Here is a 25490-nt window from a genome sequence, read left to right as displayed (position 1 = left end):
TTGTGGGTAATTTGGTCGAATCAATGTAAAAAAAAGCCTTAGGTGAGGTCAAAGGTCAGAAATGCAACACTCTACACTTTTTCATGTGCTTCATTTCATTGAGAGGTTTCTGTACGGTGCATTTAGCCACATGTGACCCGCTGACCGTTGCTAAGTACAGCTAGTGTGTGCCTCGCGACCTCTGACCTCTGACCTCTGCTGGAAGTGATGGAAAGATAACACACAAAGCATCTCTACCACAACGCCAGCATTAATCTGCATTTCACATACACGCTCCTGACCATCTCCAGTCTTCATGTCCTAGCACCAGTGCATGCTGGGAAAGAAACGGAAAGCCTTGTTTTTAACTCAAGTTAATTCTGACACACACACACACACACACACACACACACACACACACACACACACACACACACACACATGCTGCAGGTGGATTAACTGTAATAACTGTGCCGTCAGCCTCTTTGGATAAAAGCTTCAATCTGCAGTACAATCTCAAAGCGTGGCATGAGTGTGTGTGTGTGTGTGTGTAGGTCATTCTTAGTTAAATGTCATGATCGGAAGTGTTTGATTCGATCCGATCTGGAAGGATTTCTGTGGGAAAATCCCTCAGATCTGTGTAATCTCAGAGGAGGAAGAGAATCGAAAACGGTGTCTCATCAGTGTTGTCATCTTGAGTCACTCTCTCTAGACTAAATCTGATCTGAGACAGGATCACGCGTGTGTGTGTGTGTGTGTGTGTGAGGCTGCTGTGCTTTTAATCCTCTCAAGACTCGAGCTCTCAGACTCGCATTACACACTGACAAGTTGAGAGCTTTTTACAGAGAAAGTGTCGCACAGGTTCACTGATTTATCTGTGTGTGTGTGTGTGTGTGTGTGTGTGTGTTTTGTCTATTCTGGCTTATTTGTTCGTTTTTAAGTCCTAATGTTCCTGTTCATTCAAACCCGTGGAATTATGCAGAAATGACAGGACATTAGAAATAGTATTACAGTCTAAAGTCTTAATACATAAACCCTTTTTGTTGTTGAATTGCAGCAAAAATAATTAAAGTATTATATCTATACTGCCATGGTACATGCTGTATTTGTTTGTTTCATGGTATTTTTTAAAGTTCCCCGGATTAGGATGTATATATTAAATTATACAATTTGTGATTTGCTCTATTAATCAAACAAATGTTTAATGTTCAATATGTAAAGGTACAGTACCCCCAAAAATTTAAATTCAGTTGCCATAGCCATTTTTTTTTCTTATACTAGAGAAGTCAATGGTTACCAGCAACATTCTTCAGAATATCTTCTTTCTTGTTCGACTTAAGAAAGAAACTCATGCTGGTTTGGAACGACTCAATGGTTAGTAAATCATGACAGAATTTTGCTTTTTGGATGAACTGTCTCTTTAATATAATCCTGACTCTTCTGCATCATGTTTATTCCAAACGGATTTCCTGCGGGACATTGATGTGGTTTTATTTGATGAGTCAGAGATAATAACGCTAATGGAAACGCTGCCATGAGCTAAACGGAGGTCAGTGTGAGATCACCAAAATCATTCTGGAACAAATCCGGCTTCACTTCCGTGTGTCCAGCCGACATGTCATTCCAATGCCTTGTTAAACGGGAAAATATTACTACAAACCAGTCAAACAGTGTTTAATATTTATAAATGCATGTAATAAATAATTTTCATGATGAATGCATGGTAACACTTTAGTTTAGGGGCTAATTCTCACTTTTATTACTATTAAGTCGCATGCATATTAATAGCATATTGGTTGCACTTATAAAGCACAAATAGCACAAATAGGAGTTTATTGTGGCAAAAGTTATAGTTAACAGTAAATTAATAATGGGAATTGTTCCCCAAAATAAAATGTGACCAAATGCATTTATTATTTATTAAATTATTTGCATTAATAACTTAAAGAAAAACTGTATTCTTACAACAAGCCAATATGAAAATGCATATGAATGCATGTTATAAATGCAATTTAGTATAATTATAAATGCAAATAATAAGAAGTGATTATCATTTGCATTTCTAACCTAAATATAAAAAATATATAATCTGCCAGGATGACATTTTTATAAATGTCTTATAATTCTAAATGTAAATGACGATAATAAATGTTATAATAAATGCAAAATATATTATATTTATATTATGTATAAGCACGGTTTGAATGCATCTTATTTTGCATCTGACCTGAGTTTTTTGTTGTTTTGTTTTGAGCCTCTGGCACTGATCAGCTCATATCTTCTGTCCTTCAGAGATTTGTCTGCTGACCCGAGGTCGACGCACAGCTAGCGTCCGCGCCGACACGTACTGCCGTCTGTACTCGCTGTCTGTGGACAACTTCAACGAGGTCCTGGAGGAGTATCCCATGATGAGGAGAGCATTCGAAACCGTTGCTCTGGACCGCCTGGACCGCATCGGTGAGACCTTTTAAACTCCATTCTAATAAATAAACATAACTTGAATCAGGAACAACTTTGGTCTCATTATAATGCATTTATTTAGCTGTAAACCATTTAAAACTGAAGCTAAACTAAACTCCCACTCTGTGTTTAACTCTAATCCAGTTGTTGATTTTGCAGATTATTATGAAGAAAATAAGAACTATTGAATTATTTGTAAAGAATCAGACAATTGCTTTAAGGCATTCTGGGAAGGACAGAATATGAGAACTGTCCTTCCGAACAAAAACTTGTTGTTTTTTTCATATATAAATATTTATTTTATCAGTATAGTGTGTGTGTATGGTGTATGAGGACAGACATATGTATAAAGACATGGGTTCTACAACGTAAACATGCTTTATGAGATCACTTCCCGTGTCCCTGTAAAACAAAAGGTTTAAAAACATACAAAACAGTGTTTTCTGAAATAAAATAAAAAACGCCAGTATTTTTCTGTGAGGGGTAGGTTTAGGTGTAGGGTTACCACCCCTAGGGCAATAAAAATATAGTTTGTACAGTTAAGTATAAAAACCATTACTCCTATGGAGAGTCCATACAAATGCATGTACGAGTCTGTCTGTGTGTGATCTCGTGCCGCAATAAACTCCTAATTTGCTGTTTATTAATAGTTAGTAAGGTAGTTGTTAAGTTTAGAGATCTAAAACATGATCATACAGAATAAGCCATTTATATGTGCTTTATAAATACTAATGAACAGCCAATATACTAGTAATATGCATACTAGTATGCAACTAGTGAGAATTGGTCCCTAAGTGCTAGGCTACCATATAAACCCCCCTTTAGGACCCAGATATATTTCTGTGAAAATCACTCAACTAATTCAGAAAAGTTGCATCAAGAATTGCATCAAGTGCACTCTGTAAAGGAGCTTTTTGTTTTTTCAATAATCTATTACCTGAAGATCAAAAGTCTCTTGTGTGGTGCTCGGCTCCGCATTGGCTCAGTGTGATTACAGTAGTAAGTGATAGCACGACATTACCAAACATAGCAAAGTGCCCTCTGCTCATCCAGGCTCTTGGTCTCTTGTTTATATCAGTCCTGCGTAAGGTAGAGGTGGTGTCTGTTCTCTGTTATTGTACTCTTTCTTATCTGGGGCTCAGCAGTGGGGACGGTCAGCCTACAGGAACGATCTGCCCACTGCTACGCTGAGCTATTTCGATTCGGCCCGTGTGCTCACCACAACGCCCCCGCCGTCTCTGATTGCGCTCGGAGCCGTCTCGAGGCGAGCCCAGGCTCCTAGACCTGTTTAACAGGAGAAGTGTGGAGTGTGAGATGAATCAAAGCGCTGATGAAACAGTAGACAGATCGAACAGAGTGCTGCGTTTGATATTTAATATTCAAGGCATCTCCTGAGGGTGAATAATACCCGTTTTTGGTGGGTTTTATTAAAAGAGCCATGATCTGTTTGAAGGAAGAGTGCAATGCAGCTAAAATACTAACAAATGAGTTAGTACTGACATACATAAGCCTTATATATGTAGACGATATATATTGATTTTGTACCAGAAGTTGGTACATTATGATACTTTGATATATCCCATGGTACTGAATCAATTATCATAAATATATACCATAGAGTTATATAACACAATATAGTTAAAACAAAACAATTGCATTAGCATGCTATCATGTCCAAAATAATGGTAATACCATGGTACTTTGATATATACTGTACCATGGTACCAAACGATTACCATATTCACGTACCATAGAGTTACAGGAAAAAATATAGTGTTGCAACAAAACCACGGTATTACCATGCTATAATGTACAAAAACAAGTTAAAGGAACACTCTGGGACTTTAGCTTATTCACAGTATCCCCCAGAGTTAGATAAGTCCATACATACCTTTTTCATTTCTGTGCGTTCTGTAAGTGTCATTTGAGGCACCCACCGCTAGCCTAGCTTAGCACAAAGACTGGATGTAAATGGATACTGTTAGCATAGTTATCCCAATAAGTGACAAAATAATGCAAACATTTTCCTATTTACGTGTTGTGATCTGTATAGTCACAGCGTGTACAAATAAAAATAACAAGGCTATATGAGACAGAGCCCATTTTTAATCGTATAAATACTGGGAACTATATTCTCACTAGGCGTAGGAGCACAGCTAACGTTAAGCTAAAGTCCCAAAAAGTCGGAGTGTTCCTTTAATACAATGCTAATTTGATATATACCATGGTACTGAATGATCAGAATATTCATATACCATAGAATTCTAGAACAGAGTATAGAGTTATAACAAAACAATGGTATTACAATGCCGTCATGTCTAAACAATGGTAATACCACTGTACTTTGATAGATACCATGGCAATGAACGATATCTATATTTATACACCATATCATTATATAACAGAAATATAGAATTGCAATAAAACTATGGTATTACCATGCTATCATATCCAAAACTTGGTAATATCACAGTACTCTTTCTTAGTGTTGTTTCTTAAATTCTAAAAGAAATGTTTTCTGCCGACTACAACTCTGATTTATTTTGTCTCTTAGGGAAGAAGAACTCTATTCTCCAGCACAAGGTCCAACATGATTTGAATTCAGGGGTTTTGAACTTCCAGGAAAGTGAGATCATCCAGCAGATCGTGCAGCATGATCGTGACATGGCTCTCTGCGCAAACCTGATGCAGAGTCCGTCGCCGCCTGCTCCTCTGTCCCCTACTCCCGTCATCTGGGCTCCCCTGATCCAGGCGCCTCTACAAGCTGCTGCCGCCACCACATCGGTCGCTATTGCACTAACCCACCACCCCCACCTTCCCACCACTCTCTTCCGACCTCCGGTTTCCATTCTCGGATCGAGAAGCGAGCCGCCCAGCCAGCTTAGGAGGTTTCAGACAATCGTACCAAATTCGGGAGATCCCGGATCCACTGGTGACTCTCCATCGGCTTCCCCATTAAAGATTCGTCCGGGAGTCGATACGTCTCTTCTTGCATCCCTCCGGACGCAGCACTCATCAGGACCCACCAGTTCCAATCAGCAAGCCGGAATTTCATTGTTCCCATTGGGAAGCTTCTCTTCTTCAACTCCTAGCACCGCACAGCTTCATTCACAGCCGAGACAAAAGCAAGCCGTCGCCCCCAGCACTCCTCCACAATCAGGACATCTCCAAAAAGAGGTGTCAGCTGCTAGTGGATTTCCAGCTGGGATCCCGGCTACAACCTCATCCAATACCGGCTTGTTCAGTCACGCACCCAGTCAGTTGTTGCAAGTCCAACCCACACCAAAACCCTCTCAAACAGGCTCCCTGCAGCAGTTTGCGACCGGAGCGGGCAAGACTTCCACTGGGTTGAACCTCTTCCACACTCCTCGACCCGGATCGCCTTCATCCGGCCGTTCCCAAGCCCCCCAGAGTTCCATGACATCTCAGATCCCGCCTGCTTTATCCACCTACCTTCCTTTAGAAAGGTCAGCACTTGCCTCGCTCGCTCAGTACGGCTCAGCGAACGCCTCGCCGTGCTACACCCCTCTGGCCCAAAGTCCGACTACCCAGAGCCCCGTCACGGGGAGAACGTTCCACTACAGTGACCCTTCCGGCTCTCACACCTCCCTGCTTCTCCCGCAGTCCTCCTGTCCCGGCCAACTCCCAGGTCACCACTCTTCCGGCACAGACTCTCCGTTGGGCCGCTTCTATGAGGAATTGAACATACTGTCCAGCTCCCAACCTATAGAGGGAACGGGTCAGTCTTCCCCTCGGGGACCCGGTTACTGCCTTTCCCCGTATTCATCCCCGACGCTAACCCCCAAACCCTGTAGCTCAGTATCAGGACACATGGTCGGCCCCGTACAGACTTCTCCGGGCTCTCAAAGCTGTGCTCATTCTATAGGGACGTCACCTGCACTTTCTCTCCCATGCACCTCCGGCGGACACCCCTCCGAACTAGAACCGCTCCAGTCGAAACTCCCTTCCAATTTGTGAAGCTAAATCACACCCTCCTAACTAACTAACTCAGTCATAGCGATCTTTCTCTGTGTGGCGTTTGACCTTGTCTTCCGTCATCTCGGCATTGTTTTAATCATTGTAAACACTACTGTGATTTTAAGAACTACAGAGTTTTTTACTTTAGAGCTCTAGATTTCTTTCCTTTTGCTTTGTTATTCTCCCTTTTCACTTATGAATATATATACAGTACATATGTTAAGTAGAATCTAGGAGGGTGTGAAATGCTGCATATATTGAGATCTAAAGGACGATTATTTATTTTATACCTATGCCAAATTCATCCTCCAGAGGTTGGTCAATAGTAGTGGCATGGACGGAAAGACTCTTCTGCAGGAACCCATGCACTCAAGCCTGCATATGAAAATATCCAAAACACCTTTTGAGTCACCCCTAATGAGGATCACATATTGCTGATCTTGAATCCTAAGGGTTGTGTTTAAGGGGTTGTACCTGTTTATTCATCCTACAAATGTTTTGGGACCTGCCGAGGTGGAGCAGAGGGCATAAGAAAACCAAAAAATTTTCAATCTACCTTGTCTTCAGCACTTGTTTTCGTTTAGTCCGACTGTAGTGATATTAGCGGCCATTGAGCGTCAGTGGACAGGGTTAGAGAATCAGTATTTACTTGTGTCTTCCAGGATCATACAACAGTGTAGCCTGCAGACTGTGTGTGTGTGTGTGTGTTACTCAGATGAACAAGCTTGATGCAAGTGGCAATCAAGTTCAACTTCCATGCAACATTTTTTGTTTGTACATAAAATAATCCAACAACATTATAACATTAGTCAAAAAGTTGCTCATAGTTGATTTAGATTGTTTTTCTATATCTTTAGCTGCTAATCGAGTGAAAGATGCTGAACGTAACATATAAGTCCAAACTAAGTCGAAAAAATCTGAACAGGGATGGTGATTGAAGATCTCGGCAGAAGCCCATCACGACTCTCTGCCACAGCGTTCTCATTTAATAGGACGGACAGGCACATTTTGGGCGACCTTTGACCTTTGACCTTTGACTTTGAGGAAAGTTCGTAAGTTGTGAAAACTCCTCAACTTTTGAGACACTAGCAAGACTGGGGAGAAAGGGAGATGGGAAGCGCAGATGCAAGGAGACACTGATGTATTGAGGAGGTGATGTGTGCTGACTGGCAGGTAGGCACCATGATGAGAGGCTTGTTTGGAGACTTGTGATTGTTTCTCAGGGCTCTCCGAAATTTCCGGAGGGGGTAAAGTATTGATTGTGGAGTTTTTTTTTTTTTTTTAAGACAGTTACGTAAATAAATGAAAAACTCAAAGAAAACCAGAGGGAGTTGAACCTGTGTATGCTGATGGGAAGAATAAAGAGAAGGAATCAAATGAGTGAGTGATTAGAGAAGCGTGGCATCAGATCAGAGCTGTCAAACAAGATATTGTCACTTCACTGAATCGGACCGTCCAGTCCAGATCCAGATTGTGAATCACTGATCTCATATTCAGATCAGAATCCCAGACTCATTTCAGCTTTCTTGTTTTAAATGCAACTCAAATCTTTCTAGAAGACGAATGGCTTTTTTTATTTTTGTCTGAAAGGAAGATGGGAAACTCTTACTAAGGCCTCACATGTATGATTCCCTGCCGTTGCTTTCTGTGCGATTCAGAGACGTTTTTACAGTCGCGACAGGAAGTCGAGTCTGGACGCGATCCACCTGGCATCATACAACGCCTCGGCTTGTTTGCCAGCTTTCCTAACACAATTCTAATTCCAGTTGGGAGCGTTCCCAATTCCGACGGCTAATCTTACGCCGGCTCTGTTTGCTTTGTGCTGTGAACGAGCGCCTGCAGAACGGCAATGAAATCAATGGTGGTGATTGAGGATTAGATTTCACACTTCTCTAATTCATGCCTACAAATGTGTTCTGAGAGGCGAAGCGATGGGACGTGTGTCAAACGAGCAGGATTCAAACTGACACGGGTCACAGGTGTCCTTACGCCACCTAATGTAATAGCTAATCTGACCTTTGACATAAGGCACAAAAAAAAAGACAGAAAAGCTGAAGCTGGTGCACATTGACAGCGATTAAAGGAATAGTTCTCTCAAAAAATTATATTTGCTGAAAATGTGCTCAACATCAGTTCTTTCGAGATTAGGGTGAGTTTGTTTTTTCCGAAGATTTGAAGAAATGCAGCATTGCATCAGTGTCTCTGCAGTGAATGGGTGCCGTCAGAATGAGAGCTGATCATCACAATAATCCACAGCACTCCAGTCCATCAGTGAACATCTGGAGAAGACAAAACCTGAAACACATCCAGCATTAAGATGATTTTAACTCAAACACATAGAGTCTATAATCCAGAATAACACTTCCTCCAGTGAAGAAGTGTTCTGGTCTGAATCAGGAGAGAAATCTGCACAGATCAAGCACTGTTTAAACCGCTCTAAACAAATCTGTGAGTTATTATGGATTATAGACTCTGTGTATTTGAGTTAAAATCATCTTAATGCTGGATGTGTTTCATCTTTTGTCTTCTCCAGATGTTCACTGATGGACTGGAGTGCTGTGGATTATTGGGATGTCTTTATCAGACTTTCATTCTGACGGCACCCATTCACTGCAGAGCATCCAAATGACACATTTCAGTTCAAATGTATCAGATTTTACAGGGTTAATAACTCTAGTTCTTAGAGAGTAGATAACTGTTACAGTGTAGCAGTGCGAGTGGAATGTTGAAGTTCAACTGTCAGATTTCAAATTCAAATGTTTCATTTTGAGTCCAACATGCCTGACTGAAAGAACCATGTTGTGTTCTTTATTTGTAATTTTTTTTGTTTGTTGGTTTGGTTTTTAAGAGGGCTCAGTTTGTATTTTCCACAGCACTGTTTGAACCCACTTCACTGTGTGTTTTTGGTTTTTATAAAACATGATGATATTATTTATTCTTCTGTATTTCATTTGTTGTTCCTGACATGGTTTGATGTTTTCATGTTCATGTCTCTGATCTCATCTCTGATCATACACCAGTAATCAAACCTGAAATACACTTTAGCACTTTCTTCGGGACAATAATGAAGGCACGATGCTTGAAGTGAGAGACAGATCAATCGGAGAATGTCAATCTATCGATCAGTTTTGTCTTATTTTCCTTCCTATGAAATCTCTGTTCTTGGGGAAACAGCAATAAGCGTGATGCTGTGGACGAGTCGCCTGCAGCACAATCAAAACCTGGATGGACGATGAGCACACCCATTGGATATCATTAAGAAAAGAACAAATAAAAATATTAATAATTAGGCTGCGTCTGTGTCCTGATTCGAGACTGTCGTGATGAAATAATTCATGTTAAGCAGATATGCATGTTTTGAAATTTACGTTCTTTCTCTTTTTTAGGAAAATAGAGTGAATTATTGATGCATCATCTTTAAATGTCAGCCAATCACAACGCAGGTCACAGAAGTCTTAAAGGTACAGTAGCAGCCTGTAAAATGCTGATGAAAACCTAAATTAAACAAGTTTTTGGTAAAAGAAACTTTGATTTAAAAATATTTAGATATTTGAAGACAAAAATACACAGAGAGAGAGAGAAAAAAAGGTATTTTTATAATATAATTCAAAGTCAGAAAATAATCTTGTATTCCTACTGAATTCATATTTTTTTCTGAATGAATTAAAACTAAAGAAAGAAATACAAACATGCATCTCAATATTAGAAAATAATATATAAGTCAAATGTGTATTATCTAAAGTAATTTATTTCTTAAGTTAATACATCTTGATGGAGAAATGTTTAGGTATTTGATCTGGAAAACAAGACAAAATACTTTTATTTATTTTACTTTTTTTTTTTTTTTTCATTCATTCATTTGGTAATTTATTTACTCGTTTTTACATCGTATTTTATTTACCCATTCCTTATTTGTTTTAGTTTCTAATTTAAATTATTTTAATTTTTATTTATTGGTTTGTTTAATTTAGATTTTTTTTCTTGTTTACTGGTTTGATATTAATCTTTTATATACTTATAATAAAATTTTGGTTTTTATGTAGATTTTAAATGTTTATTTGGGACAATATTTTGAGAATATTTTAAGAACATTTAGACTTTTTCAGAGAATATCTTGATTTGATGTTTTTTATATTATTATTTACTGGTTTATGTAATATTTGTTTTTTATTTATTTTTTATTTTTGTTCATTTTAATGTTTTAATAATTTATTTTAATATTTATTTTATATATATATATATATATATATATATATATATATATATATATATATATTTATCTTATTTATATTTTTAGTTTTAACAGTTTATTTTTCAGTGTAATTGACATCTTTCTTCAGAGAATATTTCTGGATTTTTTTTTATTTTTATTTTTTACTTTTTTCATAACTTGTCTTGACGTTTGCATGCTCCGTTGGGACTTTAAGTTTTAGTTTTGTCAGGCACCAAAATAGTGTACTTTGATATTTCAACCCTCCTTTAACTCTCTATTAGATATTTTATTTGCTTATTTATTTAATTATTTATTGCTCAGCATAAAATCCTTCCTCCAAAAAGCCTCCTGACATCTGGCTCCCGCAGCTGTCCGGCTGCCAAAAACAGCAAAAGCTGTGGCTTTCTGCAAACACACGATCGGGGGGGAAATACGCCGGCCATCAGCGTTATGACTGAAAACAGGTTGAGGGGCTCTTAACCCACTTCTCTGGATTACAGAGGGACAGCGGTTAAAGTCAGGACAGGAGAAGAGGATTTGGGGTTGTGTGTCTCACATTCATCTCCTCCACGGACCCCTGACCCTCTGAAACGCTCACAGAACCACACACACACACACACACACACACACACACACACACACACATATTGTCCCGCTCCATCAGACACAGACAGATTCCGATGCCAGAAGACCAGAAGATCCTGTTTTTCATGCAAAGAGATCAGCCAATCACAGCAGAGGTCATTTACATCTACAAATCTTAGGAAGAGTTGAGAAAAAATTGAAAACTGAGGGTTGGAAAGAGTCGTGAGTTTGTGAAAGGGCTTCCCTGATGGGAATAATGGAGACTGAGACTCGTGATCACACACACACACACACACACACCGGTCATCTGATGATGATGATGGTATCAGATGCGCATCATTCAGGCCCTTTGAAGACACTGAAACAACAGAGTCTGAATGACATCCTTCATTACAGGAACAAAACAACAACAGCCAGAGCTCAGTAGCACTGGGGTCATTAGGATTTTTGGAAAAAAGTCTCATCTGCTCACTGAGACTGTGTTTATTTGATCAAAAATACTGTAAAAATAGTGAAATATTATTAGAATATAAATCAGCTGTTTTCTGTGTGAATCTGTGTTAAACTGTAATTTATTTCTGTGATGCTCCGCTGTATTTTCAGCATCATTCCTCCAGTCTTCAGTGTCACATGATCTTCAGAAATCAGAATAATATGATGATTTACTGCTCAAGAAACATTTCTGATTATTATCAGTGTTGAACACAGTTGTGCTGACCAGTATTTTTGTGGAAACTGTGATGCATTTTATTTTTCAGGATTCACAGATGAACAGAAATAACAGCACTTTTTAAATGAAAATTATAAGACATTGCAAGTCTTTACTGTCACTTTTAATCAATTTAATGCATCCTTGAGAAATAAAAAATATTAATTTATTTTATATATATATTACTGACTCCAAACTTTTGCACAGTACTGTTTATGATACTATATGTAAAAATAATAGTAAAGCACTTTCAGTATGATTTGAGAGTTTAATCATGGTAATTTGCTCCTGATGTCACTTTCATGCATAATTAGAAGATATATTAATCGTTTAAGTATTAAAATGTAATTTTCTAAAATATAACGAATATTAATCAATGTTATGATGATATTTAAAAATGATTGAATATAATATAAAAGTAGTATTGTATGTAATGTAATATATATTAAGATTTAATTTGACATTCTGTTGAGGACAAACATTATTTTGTGATTGTTTGCCTGGATCAGTGACGTGAAACCGTTTCAGAGCATGATTTTGCGTTGATGAAACACACTGACTCTGGAGATGATAAACTGAGAGTCATGTTTGGTTCATTAATCCATCAACCTGTAGAGCACGGCACTGTAACAGCATCACAATCATGGGGTTGATTCAGGATAATGCATCAAATGATCAAATTAATTTATGCTTATAATGCAATGTGAATCACTTAATAATGTGCTAAAAGCATCTGCCATATGCACGTTTCAAACAAAAGAAATCGAATGAATTAGAGAGAGAGACACACAGAGAGAGAGAGAGACTGAGAAATATCCTCTTCTGTTTGTGTGTTTTTCTGGAATATAATAACACATCTCCTGACCCAGATTCACTCTGTCCCACATTTATTACATGCACACACACACACGTATACACACACACACGCACACACACACACAAACACACACGTACACGTACACACACACACACAAGCACACACACACACAAACACACACACAAACACATGCACACACACACACACACGTATACACACACACACGCACACACACACACAAACACACACACAAACACATGCACACACACGTACACGTACACACACACACACAAGCACACACACACACACACAAGCACACACACACAAACACACGTACACGTACACACACACACACAAGCACACACACACACACACATACACACACACACACACAAGCACACACACACACACACACACACAGATGAATCACTATAGATCAGTAAAGTCTATATGATTTCTCATCTTTACTGTGTCACACGTGTCAGATTTACTCTCACAGGTTCAGTAACTACTTAATAAAAGTGCTTTGTGATTTTTGGACACAGTGCCACGGTAATACCCTGCTGTTTAGACACTAATACAGTAATACCAGGTGTGGTTAAAGTATCTTGGCTAATGTTCGTGCAGTGTAGATCAGAGAACCGTGATGTTACCATTTCTACTCTGGGCTCATGATAACATTTAACACCTTCTCCTTCTCTCTTCCCAGAAATCTCCGGGAAAGGTGTGTTTCGGCGGGAACACGGGCTCCGTTGCCATGGCGACCAGGTCCTGCCGTTCAAGATTAGGCATTTGCATACAGATTGCCCAGCTGGTACCTTGTCGTCATGGTGATGGCACACAGCATCCCAGCATCCCTCAGAAGAGTGACATCATTGACAATTTCCCCCCAAACACACCTGAGAGTGTCACACTGTTATTATATTATATTATATTATATTATATTATATTATATTATATTATATTATATTATATTATATTATATTATATTATATTATATTATATTATTTTATATTATATTATATTAAATTATATTATTTTATATTATATTATATGACATTTTTTATTATAACAAATATTTACATAATATTTTTATTATATTTTTAGATGTTCACACACAAAGACACACACACACACACACACACACTGTATTTTATTTTATTATAAAAAATTATATAATTTAATATAATATTTTTATTATTATATTCTAATAATAAAAAAAATCCAAAAAAGAATCTGTAGATTGTGAGGTTTGCAAATAAGGAAACAGAAACATAATTTAAATGTAATATATTAATATAATATAAAATGCTTAATTTCTATATGTTTTGTTGTTGTTTGTTTGTTTGTTTTTGAGCAGATGTTGAAATTTCCACACAAGCTGAATGGCGGGGTTCATGCTGTGATTTGATAATGGATTCACAGCGCCACCTAGTGACTGACGGAAGCACTGCAGGCTGTTCACTGTTAACACCAGGGATCTCAAATCTGCCTCGTTTAGCTCTAACCCTGATGCAGACATTGATTAGCATGCTCAGGTGTGTTTGATTAGGGTAAGAGCTAAACTCTGCAGGTATGTATGCATTTGTATATGTAAATTTAATATTTTAAAACTGCTCTGTGAATTTCTTTTAACCTTATTTGTAACATGAATATCATTATTGCAGTTCTCATGCAATGCACTTTTTCTTGACACATTACACAAGCATAATAACATCACCCATAAACACAACGCTTAATCATCATGAGCTCATGCATATTCAGCCATGAATACATTTATAGTGTGAGAAACAAAAGAGTGACTTCTACAACAGTTTCTGTCTTCAAAGTTACACTTTATCAGATCACATGACGTCTTGTACTCTGGACCGCAGATAAAAGCCTTCACTGCACATGCATCTGGAGGTCAGAGCGAACATGGCGACCCGCTGGGGAATCTGTGGAGCTGGAAACATCAGCCATGACTTCTGTGTGGCTCTGAAGACACTTTCTCACGAGGATCACCAGGTATCACTAAACATCTGCTTCTAGAATCCCATTCAATCATTAACTTTATATTTTCTGTCTGTGTGTCATAGATCGTTGCAGTTGCAGCGAGAAGCTTAGACCGTGCAAAGAAGTTTGCAAAGACTCATGGGATCCCGACTGCATTTGGCAGCTACCAGGAGCTGGTGAAGGATCCAGATATCGGTGAGTAAACCGGACAGAATTAAAGGGAATGATTGACTGAGCTTCACGAGTGTGTCCGGACAGATGTGGTGTACATCGGGGTTCTCGACACACATCATCTGCCGGTGGGTCTGATGTTCCTGAACGCTGGGAAGAACGTGCTGTGTGAGAAACCCCTGGCCATGAACCACAGAGAGGTCATGCATCTCATCTCAGCCGCCAGAGAGAACAACGTCTTCCTCATGGAGGTAGAAGAACTAGTTTTGTTGGGATTAATGCTCTGTCAGGTCTGACAGTAGAGCCTCTGTCTGTGTCTGTCTCAGGCGGTGTGGTCCAGGTGTTTCCCCGTGTACGCTGAGGTCGACAGGCTGCTCTCAGAAAACAGTGTCGGGGAGGTGAAGGTGGTGAGGGTGTGTTTCGGTCTTCCTCTTCTGCACCGCGAGCGCACCTCACAGAAGGAGCAGGGTGGAGGAGCGCTGATCAACATCGGCATCTACTGCCTGCAGTTCGCTCTGATGGTGTTCAAGAGAGAAAGACCAGAATCCATCCACGCCACGGGAGTCCTGCTGCCCTCCGGTACAGAACAACACCACACTATCTACATCCATACTCCTGTGCTTAGTCCAAAGAGCAGCTGAAGGGTTTATTTGAGAAGGTTCGTATACTGTAGAGAGAAGGTTCTCACAACATTCCGGTAATGTTACAAACAGAACGTTTATTCCGTGTTATCTGGTCTTTAATAATGTTCTCAAAACATTAACACAAAAATCATATTTGCGTCCATGGAGCACAAACCCAATCTTAAAGGTATAGTTCACCCAAAAATGTTGAGAAGATATTTTGAAGATTGCTGGTAATTAAACAGTTGGTGGTTCCCGTTGGCTTTTATAGTTTTCAATGGGAACCACCAACTGTTTGGGAAATTTGTAGCAATATCCAAAAATACATTGTATTTAAAAGATGTATCTTTTAAAGATCATGCTCCATTGAGATATTTTATAAATGTCTTACCATAAATGCATCAAATACTAATTTTTGATTACTAATATGCATTGCTAAGATCTTCATTTAGAAAACATTAAAGATGATTTTCTCAATATTTTAATTTTCAACCATAAGATTCAAGATTTTCAAATACTGCAGTTGCCGACTTTATTCAGCCTTCAGATGATCACTTAAGACATTTCTGAAACATTTTGTAACTTTAATTTAATTCTTGCTTCCTTGTTTCAGAATGTTTTTATTGTTTTCGCGTAACCAAGAAAAAAACCTTTATGGACTTGCCCATAAAAAAGGTCCTAAATCGGAGCAGAGAGTCTTAAAGTCACTGGATTGGATTTTTCACACATTGCAATTCCTCTGCAGTTTTGTTTTAATTGACATTTTTTAAATAAAAGACATTATTAACTGTCTTTACATTTATTTTGAAGCTCGTGATTATGGAAAGGGGCGTTACATTTCTGAACCGTGCTTGCGGTGTTCGGCCAATCACAATGCACCGGGTCATTTGGCCAATCAGAGCAGACTGTGCTTGTCAGAAGGAGGGGCTTTGTTTGAGAGAGGCGGGGCATAGAGGAGCAACAGTAATGAACAGTGTTCGTAAAATAATGTTTTTTGAACATTAAAGCATGTCAACATATATCACACAAAATAACGATCTTTAAAAAAACATCATATGACCCCTTTAAATCAAGATACATTTGGAGATGCAAAATGTATATATTAAGAGAAGTTAAACAAAATGTTTAATATCAAATTAACAAATATCCGTCATTGGGAAATGAGAACTTGTTTTCCCTTTGAATTAAACTCATTGACTGATATTTGTTCTTGTTTTATTCATAAACTCACCTTGACTTATTTTGCTTCTTAAGTAAATGCATCTTGATTTAAAGTCATTTTTTAGTGCTTCTTCAAAGTATTAAAGTAATTTTTATTTTATTTTCATGAATCAAACTTTAAAGCATTGCTAATGCAAAACATTTTGAAAAAAAAACCTGTTTATGTTGTGTTCCCTTCTATTTATTCCTTACATTTTATTCAGTCTGTGTTTTAAATAATAATAATAATAAAGGTTTAAGCCAACAGAAAGGCTGCATCTATCTCAAAGGGAAAGTTATCAGATGCTCTCAGTGCATGTGTTTGTGAGCTCTCTTCTTCATCTGTCAGGAGTGGACGAGTCTCTGGTGGTGGTCCTGAAGTTTTCGGGGAACAGGATGGCCGTATGCACTTGCAGCGTTGCTTGTGATCTTCCAAACGACGCCAGCATCTGCGGAAGCACAGGAATCATCCGAGTGAGAGCAGAACACGCCGGATTACTTCTGAATCACTGCAAACAGTCCGCAGTTTATGTGTTTCTAATGCAAACAAATTGTGCATTTAAATATATTATTGCACTTAGTAAAGCTGTCATAAAACAGACGCGTAGACCTGTGCTGCCTTTTCAAACAAGGAGACATATTAATGTAAAATAAATATGAATAAGTATATAATATAATTAATATGTGTATATAAGTATACAAAAATACAGGGCACAACGTAACAGTGTTATTTTAGTATATTGAGTTTATTTACACACACACACATATATTTGATTTATACTTTCGGCTTTAATTGTAGTTGAAGTTTTAGTAATTTTTATGTTTGTTATTATTTTTATTTCAGTTTAGTTATGTCATCAAGAAAAATGCAGTAAAAATAAGAATTGTTGATTTGGCAACTAGCTGATATATATATATATATAAAATGCTAAACTAAAATATTTAAATTTCAGTAAAAAACAGTTATTGACCTCATCATACAAATTAATAGCATTTTTAGTAAATAAAAATAAACCCATTTGAAGAAGGTCAAGAAATAATTTCTAATCAATGAGGATCTCTCTGTCCATCTTTTGTTTATTTCTAAGGGTGCAGTAAACAGTTCATAAGCAAATAATGTCAATTGCATTGTTAAAAAATTAACCATTAAGAGATGCACGGAAGTTAAATAAATGTAAAGTGACCTCTTCCAAAAGTATCAGAATATTTGCACTTTCTCTCTCTCTCTCTCTCTCTCTCTCTCTCTCCACTAGTAACTCAGTTCTGGTCTCTGTGCTCTAGGTGGCACATCCCATGCACTGCCCGACCTCTCTGGAGGTGAAGGGGAAGGAGACCCAGTTTCCTCTTCCGGACCCCGGGCTGCCTCTGAACTTCACCAACAGCACAGGACTGAGATATGAAGCGGAGGAAGTCCGGCGCTGTCTGCTGAAAGGTGACGCTCTGTTAAAGCTGCTGTTAGCTCGTCACATGAATAAAGGCCGTCTGTCTGACTTGATCTGTCTGACAGGACTCAAGGAGAGCATCAAGATGTCTCTCGCAGACTCAGAGCTGCTCATCGAGGTCATGGATGAGGCCCGCAGGCAGGTGGGCGTGGTTTACCAGCAGGACAGCCAATCACTGGCCTCCATTCCTTGATTGACCTGATTGGATGCTTGAAAATGTATGTAATAAAAGCTACACAAACACAGCGGATCTGTGATGCTTACCTATAAAATATAGAGTGGAATCTTCTTTAAAATATTGTAAAAATGCAAAGCACCTTGACTTGACCTTGCATTTACATTCATGGCAGATGCATTCAAGGTACAGAAGATTTTTCATTTAATAGCTAGTACCTTTTAGTTTTACATCACAACAATGAAGCATGATGTTCTTCTCAGCAGTGTTGCATGATAATATTTATTACCGAGTCTCACTTTCACATACTACAGAAACCAGTAGGGGGCAGTAGAGAGGATATTCTGCACAGTTTGTATGTTGGTTCTTACACACACACACACACACACACACACAGTGAGAGACAGACGCCATCATGGTGATCAGATGGGGAATCTGCAGCGCTGGGAAAATCAGTCATGACTTCACAGTGGCACTGAAGACTCTTCCAGCAGAAAACCACCAGGTAAAGAGCCGAAACACACTTACTGACATGAGAAAAGCGCTCGCGAGAGACTTCAGGACACTTTACACACACATGTGCACCGAATGAGTGTGATAACAGAGTTCCTACTGATGGTGTAGACCACAGACACACACCTGACACGCACCGAGTCTCATGCATAAGACACTATAACACGCATTTCACAAACTTTCTCTGATCTGCTGAATGTAAGCAAGTCTCGCGGCTGAATCAGGAAGTTTTACAGTGCAGCGGGGAAACAGCGACACCACCGTCATCTGGCCAACATCGGTACTGCACTGTGCTTGCATAAAGAAGAGAAAAACACATTGTTACTTACACACACACACACACAGAGCTGTTCAGAGGTGTGGGATCAATAAAATACTTTTTTTTTTTTTTTTAAAGAAGTCTCTTCTGCTCATCAAGGTTGCATTTACTGTTGAAAAATATAGCAATTTAAAATACTGGTTTTCTGTTTTAATACACTTCAAAATGTAATTTATTTCTGTATTTTCAGCATCATTCCTCCAGTCTTCAGTGTCACATGATTTAATAAAGAAAACAAAAATACTATATAAAGGTTTTGTAAAAGCATACACTACCGTTTAAAAGTTTGAGTAAGTATTTTATTTATTTTTTGAAAAAGATTGATGCTTTTATTCAGCAAGGATGTTTTAGAAAAGATGCTGTTCTTTTTCACTTTATTCATCAAATAATAATAAATAAAAAAGTATCACAGGTTCCCAAAAAATATTAAGCAGCAAAACTAATAATAAAACATCATATTATTGTGATTTCTGAAGATCATGTGACACTGAAGACTGGAGGAATGATGCTGAAAATACAGCGGAGCATCACAGAAATAAATTACACTTTAACACAGATTCACACAGAAAACCAGTATTTTAAATTGCAATAATATTTAACAATACAAAAAAACAAAAATGCAGTCTTGATGAGCAAAAGAGACTTCTGTAAAAATCATTACAGATCTCAATGACTTTTAAACAGCAGTGTATAATATAGCATTTAATTGTGCACAGGAATAAACCGATCTACATCTGGTATTCTGAGTTTTTTCAGTTGTATAAAGTGATATTTTGACAGGTGCTGGCGGTGGCGGCGCGTGACCTGAAGCGTGCGCAGGAGTTTGCTCAGAAACACAGCATCCCGCGCGCATACGGCTGCTACGAAGATCTGGCCAAAGACCCAGAGATCGGTGAGACTTCATCTTCAGCTTCATCTTCATCTCGTCCTCCGTCTGATAACTACACAGCAGACTCTCATTTCGGCCAGTCGAAATGAATAAAAAAGTGAATTCTGACTCTCTTCTCACAATTCTGAGTTTTTTTCTCACAATTGTAAGAGGAAAAAAGTCAGAATTGTGAAAAGAAAAAAAAATCACAATTATCTTTTTTTTTTTTCATGGCATAATTTTTTTTTTTTAATTAATGAAATAAATTCCAGATGTAGGCTAAACTTGGTATTCATAATGCTGACACTTTTTCCCATAAGGAAAAAAATTTGAATTTTAAAAAAAAAAGAAAATTTCAAATTCAAAAAACCAAAGTCAAATTTTTCCAAAAAGTCACAATTAATATTTTTTTAAAGCTTCAATTTTAGCTCAATTTTTTTAAAAATCTGATTAAATCTTGATATATTTTCCCAGAGCTTTAGACCCAGAGTCTTACTAGTTTTATATCTCCTGTATATTTTCTTTTCTTTACATAGGAATGTTTTATTCTGTTGCTTATCCTGTTGGAGGTTATGACTCGTAACTCTTTGTTTAATGGAATCCTGGGAGAAAACGATGGAAGTCTGGAAAGATGCTTGCAACATTGTATCAGTGTTTGCTGGAGTTCTGTTCTAACAGATGATTCAGAGATTGAGCTGTTTCCGCTGAAGATGAAGGTGCTGCTGTGTTTCAGATGTGGTGTACGTGGGCACCATACACCCTCATCATCTGTCGCACGGTGTTCTCTTCATGAACGCTCAGAAGAACGTTCTGTGTGAGAAACCTCTGGCCATGAACCTGAGGGAGGTCCAGGAGCTGATCGCCTCGGCCCAGAACAACCACGTCTTCCTCATGGAGGTCATGCATGACTCCATTTAACATAATATTGTTGAATATAAGCATTCATTTCTTCTGAAAAAAGAAAACAAATAGATGTACAGCACAGACTTTTAAATAACTGACGGAGATAGTGATATCTAGAGGAGAACATGCATCAATAAAAGACTTTTATTAATCGAGAATGCATTGAATTGATCATAAGTGACATTTATAAAGTTACAAAGGACTTCTATTTCAGATAAATTTTGTTCTTTTGAACTTTGTTCATCTGTGAATCCCAAAAAATACAATGCATCACAGTTTCCGCAAAAATATTGTGCAGCACAACCATTTTCAACATAATCAGAAATGTTGAGCAGTAAATCATCATATTTTCATGATTTCTGAAGATCATGTGACACTGAAGACTGATGCTGGAAATACAGCTGTGCATCACAGAAATAAATTACATGTTAACAGATATTCACACAGAAAACTGATTTTAAATCATAATAATATTTAAGATTTTCACTGTATTTAAAAAAATAATCACAACTTGTTGTTCTGTAGATGATGAGTGTCCTGTCCTCCGCAGGCCGTCTGGACGCGGTTCTTCCCCGTCTCGCTGGAGATCGGCCGGCTGCTGTCGCAGGGCGAGGTGGGCGAGCTGAAGCTGGCGAGAGCAGATTTCGGCGTTCCTCTCACACACGTGCCCCGCGCCGTGGAGAAGGAGCTGGGAGGAGGAGCGCTGCTCGACATCGGCATCTACTGCCTGCAGTTTGTGCTCATGGTGTTCAACGGAGAGAGACCAGAGAGCATTCAAGCCACCGGAGTCTGTCTGGACACTGGTGCATACAGTCTAGACTAATAAGAAGAAGAAAAATACATTTTTAAATCTATAATAACATTTCAATAATAATATTCCTAATTAGTATTATTTAAAATCTGTGTAGCATCATATTTTAATTCTATTTATATTAATAATAATAATAATAATAATAATACATTTTAATAATAATATTAATAATTATATATATATATATATATATATATATATATATACATATATATATATAATTTTTTTTTTTTAATATGTATAGTATAATATTTTAATTATATTGATAATAATAATAATAATACATTTTAAAATCTGTAATAACATTTCAATAATAATTCATAATAATAACTTTTAAATCTGTGTAGCATAATAATTTAAATTAATAATAATAATAATGATACATTTTTAAATGTGTAATAACAATTCAATAATAATATTAATAATTTTTTTTTATCTGTTTAGCATCATATTTTACTTATATTAATAAATAATAATAATAATAATAGTAATACATTTTTAAATGTGTAATAACATTTCAATAATAATATTAATAATTACTTTTTTTAATCTGTCTAGCATCATATTTTAATTATATTGTTAATAATAATGATAATAAATAATAATACATTTTTAAATCTGTAATAACATTTCAATAATAATGACAATGAAAATTTTGTGTATCCTTATTATTAATATTGGGATTTTATTAATATTATACATTTTTTTTATTTGTAAAATACATCATATAATACAGCTCGATGTGTTTCATAGGTCAGAATAACAATATTTAAGGCATTAAAGAAAATAGCAAAAATATTACAAATAATTTTTTACAAATAAAAATAACAATAAAAAATGGATACACTGACTAAAGAGAGTTAAAACCCATTAATTTTAATATGTTTGTTAATTGTAATTTCCTAGCTGGTCTGATTTATCATCAGTGTGCATCAGCTCATGTACGTTGGGTTGATTTCTTTGAAATCAGAAACGAAGAGGTGTTTATTCCCCAGTTTTTGATTGGCAGGTGTGGATGAAGCCATGGTCATCACGCTGAAGTTCTCTGGACACCGATTGGCCGTCTGTACCTGCACAATCAGCGCCGAGCTTCCGAACGAAGCCGTAATCGTCGGGACGAAAGGCACCATCAAGGTCTGATGAATCTCTCTGGTGTGTTTATCAGACAGAGTTAAAACACTAATAACTGCAGGGAAGACTCTGTTTGAACTCATGTCATGTCAATGTTTGATCATATATTACTGGAACTGCTTTTAAAGTGAAATTATTGCCGTGCTGCTGAAAGTAAATCACACACACCCAAACAACTCGTGATGGTCATTCAGATTATTCACTTTTACAGTCGTGCATTTGGCAGATGCTTTTATTCAGCGTGGCTCTGACTGGATCTGATGCACACATCACTTTAATAATAATAATAATAATAGATTTTTTGAATTTGAATTTTGTGCATAAAATGTGCCTTAATGTGCTTCACTGGTCAGAATAACAACCTTTTTTTTTAAATTATGTGTATATATTTGACAAAGAAAATTGTATGAAAAAAATGATTAGAATAATTTAATACAATGACTAAAGAGACTTAATACAATAACTTGAATTAGGAAATGTATTTAATGTTGTGAAAACCAAATAAATGCAAAGTTATATGATATGTCATATTTTAAATAAGAATTTTAAAAACTAACTTGAAACAATTGTCTTTAAGTGCATTATTAAATTAGCCATTCAGATTGATTGATGCATCAATAATAGTATTAATAATATATATATATATATATATATATATATATATATATATATATATATATATATATAATAATTTTTTTTTTTATATATAGACATAAAATGCATCTCGATGTCACAATATTAAAATTTAATGGATTAAAAAAATTAAAGCATTTATTAGGGAAATGGATGTGGACAAAATAATAAAAGAATGCAATGCATGCAATTTTAATAAGCAAATGTATTTAATTTAAATATTTTAATTCAAGAATATTTAATTATTTAAATGCTTATTTTAAAAACGATATACTTCCCAAATGTTTGGAGCTTGTCTTATTCTTCATTGGTGTGAATCAGATTTGATAGAACCACAGAAACCTTTGTGTTGCGCGCTCCGTCCGTCATCAGTCGAGCTGCACGTGTTGCACTCTCAGGAGAAGCCGCTGGTGAATGTTTGGGCTGTTTTTGCTGCTCAGGTCCCGGCTCACATGTGGTGCCCGACGTCTCTGCTGGTGAACGGTGTGGAGACGCAGTATCCGGTGCCGGAGCCCACTCTGCCGCTCAACTTCATCAACAGCACTGGCATGTGTTACGAGGCCGAGGAGGTCCGCCGCTGCTTACTCGCAGGTACAGAGCTACACATCTCATCACTGGAGTCACACTGTTAGGAGAAGCAGGTCGTGACTGGAGAGATTGCATCGTATCTGCTGGAGTGAAATCTCATTTTGGGCTGCCGATTCCAAAACTAGAGTCTGTTAACACTCTGATGCATTAGATTTGCATGCATTTTTGCTTTTATGAACATTTGCATGCTGAAGAAGTCTTGTGTACCCCTTTATTCAGCAGAAAAACACCACAAACACGATTCCAGTTCAGTTCTCAGTCAGTTTTTACATGCATGAAATTATTTTATGCCTTTATGCCCGATTTCCTCTTGTTTTACGTCTTTTGCAGATTTTAAGTTAAACTATATATATTGATTGATTATAAATTGACATTAGACAGCTTTTATTATTTTTTACTTATGCATAAAAGCTGATACATGCGCATATATAATTAAAAATATTATTTTTATTGGTATTTTTTAATTCAGCATTTTCATCCTATTTATGGAAGTTTCGGCCACATGATAAAAAATAAAGTAAATAATAATAATAAAAAAAGGTAAGTTTTTTTCTTGCAGGTTGTAGAAAAATAGTCAATAATTGTGAGATATAAAATCGTATATATATATATATATATATATATATATATATATTTTTTTTTTTTTTTGTGTAATTTTTGCAGTTTATATTTCACAATTCTGACTTTACATCTCGCATTTGTTTTTGTTTTACTATGGAATAATAATAATAATATTTAATTTAATCTTTTCTTCCAATCTGTATAAATTTGGCAAAAATAAAATATAATATTGTGAGATATAAATATAAAAAAGTATAAAAAATTCGGATTTCTTTGTGTAATTATTTTTTGAGTTTTAAATCTTACAGTTCTGGTTTTGCTTTGTTTTTTCACCATGCAATAAAAAATAAAATAATTAGCTACTTTTTATCCCACAATTATTTCTTGTTTTTCTCTCAATTGCAAATTTACATCTAACCATTTAGAATTTTTTTTTATCATGCAATTTTAACTTTATACCTTGTAATTGGGAGCAGGTCTGAAGCAGAGTTCGCGCATGTCTCACGCAGACTCTGCGCTGCTAGCGGAGATCATGGATGAAGCTCGACGACAGGTGGGCGTGGTCTACAGCCAGGACAGCCAATGAGCTCACACCATCATCATCATCAGTCATGGGTTCTGCTGCTCTTACATTTGCTCATGTGCATTAGTTCAACCGCAGAATAAAGCAGTGTTTTATTCTGTTGGCTTCATATGTGTCTTTGTTTTCATTCATCTCATCTGCATACAGTATTTTATGCAGATTATAAATGCGTATTGCAAAACTATTGTTTTTAAATGTGCTTTATAAAAAAAAAAAGTGGAGTTGATTTTTTT

At 36.8% G+C, this 25490-nt stretch overlaps 3 protein-coding genes across 3 annotated transcripts in view; all 3 read left to right on the top strand.

Moving 5' to 3' along the window:
- LOC113061392 (potassium/sodium hyperpolarization-activated cyclic nucleotide-gated channel 3-like) overlaps positions 1–7289 on the top strand; it is a 49346-nt gene extending 42057 nt beyond the window's left edge. The window contains exons 7-8 of the mRNA XM_026230450.1: positions 2272–2436; positions 4994–7289. Coding sequence (XP_026086235.1) covers positions 2272–2436; positions 4994–6417 — 1589 coding nt within the window. The 3' untranslated portion in view covers positions 6418–7289. The remainder of the gene's footprint in view (positions 1–2271; positions 2437–4993) is intronic.
- Positions 7290–14270: 6981 nt separating this feature from the next.
- On the top strand, positions 14271–18416 carry LOC113061390 (trans-1,2-dihydrobenzene-1,2-diol dehydrogenase-like). Its single transcript, XM_026230447.1, has 8 exons — positions 14271–14314; positions 14616–14748; positions 14820–14931; positions 14995–15158; positions 15234–15486; positions 17080–17204; positions 18012–18162; positions 18238–18416. Exons 2-8 carry the CDS (start codon positions 14635–14637, stop codon positions 18363–18365), a joined length of 1047 nt encoding a protein of 348 aa, XP_026086232.1. The 5' UTR covers positions 14271–14314; positions 14616–14634; the 3' UTR covers positions 18366–18416.
- Positions 18417–18697: 281 nt separating this feature from the next.
- dhdh.2 (dihydrodiol dehydrogenase, tandem duplicate 2) lies at positions 18698–25366 on the top strand. The gene is made up of 7 exons (XM_026230449.1): positions 18698–18852; positions 19960–20071; positions 20781–20944; positions 21501–21753; positions 22771–22895; positions 23966–24116; positions 25151–25366. Exons 1-7 carry the CDS (start codon positions 18763–18765, stop codon positions 25258–25260), a joined length of 1005 nt encoding a protein of 334 aa, XP_026086234.1. The 5' UTR covers positions 18698–18762; the 3' UTR covers positions 25261–25366.
- Positions 25367–25490: the final 124 nt, after the last annotated feature.

This window comes from Carassius auratus, chromosome 43 (genome assembly GCF_003368295.1).
Source record: "Carassius auratus strain Wakin chromosome 43, ASM336829v1, whole genome shotgun sequence".
Lineage (NCBI taxonomy): Eukaryota > Metazoa > Chordata > Actinopteri > Cypriniformes > Cyprinidae > Carassius > Carassius auratus.
Note: the sequence above shows the minus strand (reverse complement) of the source record. Positions and strands in the feature narration are given on the sequence as shown.